At 41.4% G+C, this 7,224-nt stretch overlaps 1 protein-coding gene across 2 annotated transcripts; it reads right to left on the reverse strand.

Annotated features, from left to right (window-relative positions):
* Nucleotides 1-148: 148 nt before the first annotated feature.
* Nucleotides 149-6,624, reverse strand: CRYBA1 (crystallin beta A1; the record flags this gene model as incomplete). 2 transcript variants are annotated; one of them, XM_080924422.1, is made up of 6 exons in its annotated part: nt 149-296; nt 771-913; nt 2,473-2,614; nt 3,925-4,043; nt 4,891-4,955; nt 6,594-6,624. In XM_080924422.1, 6 exons carry the CDS (start codon nt 6,622-6,624, stop codon nt 149-151), a joined length of 648 nt encoding a protein of 215 aa, XP_080780548.1. The 2 variants fall into 2 exon arrangements, with proteins under 2 accessions (XP_080780548.1, XP_080780549.1); XM_080924423.1 differs by lacking the exons at nt 149-296; nt 2,473-2,614 and having other exon boundaries at nt 787-913.
* Nucleotides 6,625-7,224: the final 600 nt, after the last annotated feature.

Raw genomic sequence — 7,224 nt, forward strand, 5'->3', positions numbered from 1 at the left:
TCAGTCTCTGAAGCACTTTTTTTTTTTATAATGACATTTATTGTGGATTTTAGCGCTAACATTTGGAAGCAGTGTCTGAGCAGAACATAAAATTCTAGAGTGCTTAGCAAGATTTCATGCTTGAGGAATCTTTGAGACTTTTACTCTACTATTGTTGTATTCGGCGAATTGATTGGATCTGGGAAGTCTGGGCATGAGTTCCCCACTCTCTCCAGTGTTTGTAGTCTCCTCCATGATGGTCACATTCCAAGATATACTGATAACCACGATATCCAGGATACTGGTAGCAAACCCAACTAGAAAATTAAAATCATATGATTAAATCTGATAAGAACATACACTTAAAAACCTAAATCTTTTTTTTTTTTTTTTAACATCAAGTCAGTATGTTAGGTTCCAACTGATTAAAGACTAGCCTTTTAGAGAAAGTGCTGGGAGTGGTAGGTGAGGTGGCTCCATGATTTAGAGCACTGATTGTCTTTCCAGAGGTCCTGAGTTCAATTCCCAGGAACCACCTGGTGGCTCACAGTCTCTTCTGGTGTGTCTGAAGACAACTACAGTGTACTCATAAGATAAATAGAAAAAAAAATTGGGAGTAACTGTACAGAGGTACCCAGTTGAGGAAAATAGACAAGGGGTAGCTGGAGCAAAGCATTTCAGTTGAGTGTGAATATGCCAGTGCAGTGCATGGCATCTAGTAAGTCATAGCCCTTGATTCTGTGATATTTACAGGTCTTAGAAATGTGTTTCAGCCTTGTTTTTGTACTTACGCTCCACACTGTATCTTCATGGAACCAACTTCATTGTTGAACCAACCCATGGCTTGCAAGGAAGGGTAGTCATCACAGATCTCCCATTGGCGTCCAATAAAGTTCTCTTTCTCAAAGACAATAATCTTAGACTCTTTATGATTCTATAATCCAGAAGTGTAAGGACCTTAGTAGTGTAGTTATTTAATAAAGATTATTTAATAAAATTTATTTAATAAATAAAATTATTTAATAAAATTCATTTTCTGGCATAACATTGTCAGGCTTAACATGTATTTATAAGAATCCAGCTGGGCTGTTAATGGTGCACACCTTTAGTCCCAAGCAGAGATAGTCTTTTTTGAGTTAGAGGTATAGAACCAAACTTAAGAATCATTAGAGAATATTTGGTAAGTTTCTAGCCCAGGCAAGTGTCACTTCCTAATCAGGACCATTTTCAATTCTTTGAGATCTAATGGTTAGTTGGTTTCTGTTTAAACATTTTTATTCCAAGGTTGCTTGGTACCCTAGACTGACCTGAGGCTACCATGTTGGAGGGGGGACATGGAGATTCAGTACTGAAGAAGGTAGTTTCTACACACCTTACTCCTGAAGTAAAAGATTTACTTGTTTATGGATCTGAATTTCTGCCACTGGGCTTTCTGTTTGCCTTGCTCTGCCTCACCACAGTTCCAGATTCAATCTACTGAAAAGTCTGAAACCATGAGCTAGAACAAAACTTTTTTTTTTAAGTACAGAATAGAGTTTATTCAAGTCATGGGAGAGTTAAGAGGGTAGTAGAGGCAGAGAGAAGAAAGGAATGGATAAGTGGATGTTGGCCATGAGCACATGGAGGGAGAGGGGGGAAGGGAAGGGGAAATGAAGAAGTAAGGGGGGAGAGGAAGGCTGCAAGAGTGCAAGAGGCCAAGAGCCAAAACTGTCCTTTAAGTAAGGTCCTCTTGTCAACAATGAGTTGTTGACAATACAAATAAGGTTTTTCAAAATTAGAAGGAAAAAAAGACCAAGTTTGGCCAGTACAGTTGTATCCTAAATGAGAGCTTAATGGGAAACTGGATATTACTAAGGAACTGAAAGAAATTATGAAATGCTCCCTAAATTTCTGGAATAAATTACTTATTTTAAATGTGAACAAATAGTGCAAAAAATAGTAATGGTGAAGCAGTTTATATGTTCTCAGAAACAGAAATAGATACTTCTCTATGCATAGTATAGTTCACAAAAATGTTAAATCATTTTAATGATAGACTTAAGTTTTAAGATTTAATTTAGAATGCCGCCTAATTATTGAATGATAGCTGGTCTTAAAATTGTACTTATCAATAGCAAAGTAATATTAGAAGACCTGCCTATACGGTACTTGAAGTTGTACTTAAACATTACCCTGGTTCTTCAGTGGAATCTTAGCACACTCCAATTTAACTGGCCATAGATTTACTTTTTACTACATGATTAGTTTCTTACTGGTTGTCTTATAACAATTTGATCTAGACTGTGTGCTTCCTGCCCCAGTAAGAGGACCATTTCTTTTTAGCATAAGGAGGAAAATCAAGTGGTAGATTTACAGGAAAAGCGCCCTGTTAATCTTTACTCTCATCCCTTCTGTTACATTCAACATAATTGGCAGAAGCAGCACAAATATTAGTCTGACCGCATCCTGCTTTACCCTGCCCCAGTGCAAGACAGGTGGACATTTCAGACTCACAGCAGAACAGATGGGTCGGAAGGACATGAGACGCTCAATATGATAGGCATTGCTCCCGCTCCAGGCATCCCATCGAGGGTATTCTCCTCTCTCCAGGATGAACTGTTGCCCACAGAAGCTGGTGTGCTCATAACCAATCCAGCTGCCAAAAATAGGGAATGGTTGTTCGTGGTGCTCAAAACCTATATGGCCTTAGGGAGAAGACCTCTTTTGTTTTGGATAAATTTATAGTGGAATAGAATATCTAGCCAATCACCAGTGAACACTCATTAACAGGTTTTGAAATGTATTTTGAACTAAATCACTGAAAATAGAGGGCCCTAGTAATGTGTATTAACAAAGCTCTATTTCCATTTTAGTGACCCCCCCTCTATCTGGAATTTCAGATTGACGCTCCAGTAACCATTTCCGTGGCTCTAGAGCTTGTAAGCCTCTTCCTAAGAGCATGATGGGATGGGTATCTGCTAGTTTCTTTTTTTAAAAAGATCCATTAAGTGTACAGTGTTCTGACTGTCTGTATCTCTGCATACCAGATGAGGGCACCAGATTTCATTATAGGTGACTATGAGTCATCATGTGGTTGCTGGGAACTGAATTCAAGACTTCTGGAAGAACAGCCTGCACTCTTAAACTCTGAGCCACTTCTCCAGCTCTTTTCCTTTGTTTCTTTGAAGGTTCTTCCTCTTGCTGTTCATACTTCATTTTCTTAATGAAACATCCTAACTAAGTTGTTAACAACTTAGTCTTATTTATTGAAGCTATTTGCCTGTTTTAAAGAGCTGAAGAGCTCTATTTTGGTACAAAGCAACTTGTGGAAGCTTGACCACATGTAAAGCTATTTCTGCATAGGCCAATGAGAGAGTACTAGTGTGGGTTTACACCTGGATCAGCCTGCCAAAATTAGAAAACAAAAGCCAAAGAATCTTGCCAATGTTGACTATCAAGAAATTTCTAGAACACTGAGAACCTAATATATCTCTGAATACTTGAGGTTTTGTTTCTTTTAATAGAGCAGTGGTGGTACACATCTTTAATCCCAGCACTTGGGAGCCAGAGGCAGGAGGACCTATGCATTTGAGCCAGCCTGGTCTACAGAGTTCCAGGACAGCCAGGGTTACACAGAGAAACCCTGTCTCAAAAAGAAAAAAGGATTTTCTCCTTTCCCTATTTTATATGGGCAAGAAAAGCAGGTAGCCTATAGACTTCAAAAGCATACATATAATTACTGTCCTGTCTCACTGCAAGTCTACTACCAAGATGTGAACATCACCCCTAGCTTTGAGGTACTTAATTTGCCATGTAGCAATTTCCTTTAGAAAAATAAGACGCCTCTCTCTACAAATGATTGGCATCTGGGGAACATCTTCCTAGATTCTCACTCATATGGTACCATGTCTAAAGAGATCTATCTGAAAAGGTTCTGAAGCTCTCTCTGTTGGTGCCCATACTCACGCGCCACACTCCACCTTGAGTGACCGGACATTATCAAAACTACGTTCAGACACATTTGGGCAGGAGCTGGTGAATTCCATCCTCTTGCCCTGGAAGTTCTCCTGATCGTAGATGGTAATCTAAATGGGATTGAATGGAACAAGGAAGAGAACCAGGTACAGCAGTAAGAATAGGGGTGCTAGATAAGAGTATGTATTTATCCTGCTATTTTCATCACTAGCTACAAGCCAGAATGCCTGATAAGGTCTCTTCCAGTGTAGGCAAGGCAAAAGAAAGGGGTTCAAATTGATTCAAATTGGTACCGCTGCTCAGTGACAGTAACATATTCAGGCTAAGTTTATGATGAAAATGGTGTTCCAGGAACAACACAAAGGTCAATTAATAGAACTCTGATTCCACCAAGTGTCCTGCACCTATGAAACCCACAGGTCAGGGTTCTGGGGCTTCTAGAAGTACCCTGTGGATTTTTTTCTTTGCTTCTAAGACATTAAGGGAGGATTGTGATAAATCTTGCATCCTTTAAACTAGAACCTGGTTCCTGATCTGGCAAGCTCCCCAAACTGTGAACTTGTGTCAGAGTTAACAACTGAGGAAAAGATTAAGTGTTAGGGGAATTGTGAAAAACCTGGGATCTGCCACTTCATCTTGTGACTAAATCCAACATCAGATTGAGGAGAGGAGCCTGCATCCCATGGCTTTTGGGAGAGCTAATGGCAAATTAGAATTGGCCTAGGAAACAAGCATCATCTCCCATACATCATGAACTTCCAGAGTCACCCATCAAGCTGCCTTCAGCATCGTCTAGGTGTCAGGTTGGCCCTTCCTCCTACAGAGCTGTTTTGCTTTGCTTTGTTTCTGAATGAGCACTGTCTCAAGAATAAGTACAGCCTGGTAGCTATTATGTGCCAGAACCTCAGCTCTGTCCTGTTGGATCCTTTCATTTTTCATGTGGTTGGCTCAGCTTACCTTCCATGGCCCCAAGGGCCCTGGCATAGGGTTGGTCTGAGCCATCTTGGTGGTTGGAAGAGTTTCTGAAAGAAAGAATACATATCGGTGATGTGACTTTGAGGATACGAATAATGAGGAAAAGAGGTTTACAGCCCCAGATTTAGGTTGAGATCCTGGCTCTAGGGCTACTATCAAAACCTTTCTATTAACAAACAGTCACTGTAAAAATTAGAAAAGTGATACAGATAGAGGACTGCAAAAAAGCATTTGGCACTCTTAATAAATATTCCTCCTGTCCTCTTGCCTTCAGAGGACAACATTGCCTGGGGCTCACAGTGTTAACTTGGTGATCACTGTCTAGACTCATCATGTCTCTAGTCATTCAGCCAGCAGAATTCCCCACTTCACCTGCCACCGATGAAAATGCAGCTGTACTCCAACCCTTCATGTCTTCCCAAGACCCAAACTGATGAGTTCTGCTTGTCCATGCCACTGTCTTCTCTCTCAGACACCTAGATTTTTGACCTTGCTGCCTCAAGACCCTTCTGCCTTTTCCAGCCTGCAGAGTTTGTCTTCTCCCTCACTTTTCAGCACTCATCGCTGCACTCCTCTACGTCACTTCTGAGTGTATACTGGGTCCGCATCTCCATAGCAGGGCTGGAAATTCCTGTGTGATTGATTCAGCACCATGCCAAAGCTTTGGTGAGATGGGGCATAGAGTGATTTGACATTAATGCTTCCTATTTGAAATAGTTGGGTAGGAGGAATGCAAATCAAGACCTAGTTGGACCACTCAGACTGTCTCAAATGAGTAAGAGCTATGAGTTCCAGGCTTGCTAAGGCTACATAGTGAAACTTAGTCTCAAAAAAGGAGGGGGGAGGCGTGGCTGGGAATATAGTTCAGTACTAGAGTGATTGCTCAGCATGTGAGCGAACCCTTAGATTAGATTCCTAGTGCTGTGTGTATGTGTGAGAAATGAAGATAAGGGGTAATTATAAAAATATAATGGCTTGGGCTGGGTGTGGTGGTGCATGCCTTTAATCCCAGCACTTGGGAGTGAAAAGTAGGTGAATCTCTGTGAGTTCAAGGCCAGCCTGGTCTACAGAGTGACTTTCAGACTGCCATGGATACACAGATAAACCCCGTCTTAAAAAGCCAAACCAAACCAAAAGGAAAGAGCCAATAGCTTACTCAATATCAGACTCTGCTTTACTTGAATAATAATATATGTAGTCATCGCAAGTAAAATACCATCACTACCCCGTTTTATGAAGGGGGACCAAAGACCATAGAAGTTAAATAGTTACCATTAGTGGTACAATGAGAAAGAAGGGCAGGGGAAGGAAAGGGAAGAGAGAAAGAAGTCTGGCAGATGTATATCAGGTTTAAAGACCCAGAACCAACATTGAGGATTCTACTATGGCATCCAGTTCAGGAGCTAAAGCATGAAATTTTTGGAATTTTTTTTCTATGTGGAGCCTCCAAATAAGCATCATCTCTTCCTTGCTACACCTGCTCTGTGCCCAACAACCTGCTGACTCCCAGTCTTCATATCTAAGAATGTGGTTATTACCATAGGCAACTATGTAAGGTAGCAAATGAAGCTGTTGCCCACTTTCTCTACCTTCACAGGTTCTAACCTCTAGGCAGGATACAACTGGTTCTTCCACTGCATCTGTCTGTCAAGGAAAGGAAAGATAAAGGCCCATCAAGTTCTTACCCAGCTCCCGCTGCACAGTCTGGGTCTCCATCTGGTGCAGCTTCCTCTCCAGATCCCCTCTTTATAGTCCCGCAAATGATGGCCAGCAGCTCTGTCAGCACTCCCTTTTCCCTCCCTCTTTGTTTTTCCTGATCCCTAGAGCTTTAGTGGATCAGCCTACTGGGGGAGGTGTCCCTCAGAGCTTTGTTTAGGGTTCCAGAAGTGCAGAGGCCCTACAGTGGGGCAGGGCTGGCTGTGTAGGGAGATCTCAGAGCAGCTGGGACCTAAGGACAGAGGTGCCCTACAGGGAAAGTTTGTCCCTATCCTGGCGATCTTGGAAGGTTCTATGAAACACATCAAAATGGATTACATACGTGTATGTACACACATATTCACACACACACACACACACAGAGAGAAAGTAAAGACAAGAGTTACGGGGCAAGCCTTGGATCCCAGCACTCAGGAGGCAGAGGGAGGCAGTTGGATCTCTATAATTTTAGGGCCAGCCTGGTCTATATATTGAGTTCCTTGATAGCACAGGCTATATAGTGAGACCCTGTCTCAAAAACAAAACAAAACAAAACAAAATAAATAAATAAGTGAAAGTATTTTTATAAAACTGAGCATTTTTGAGAAAACGTAACTGTTC

The sequence above is a fragment of the Micromys minutus genome (genome assembly GCF_963924665.1).
Source record: "Micromys minutus genome assembly, chromosome: 10".
NCBI lineage: Eukaryota > Metazoa > Chordata > Mammalia > Rodentia > Muridae > Micromys > Micromys minutus.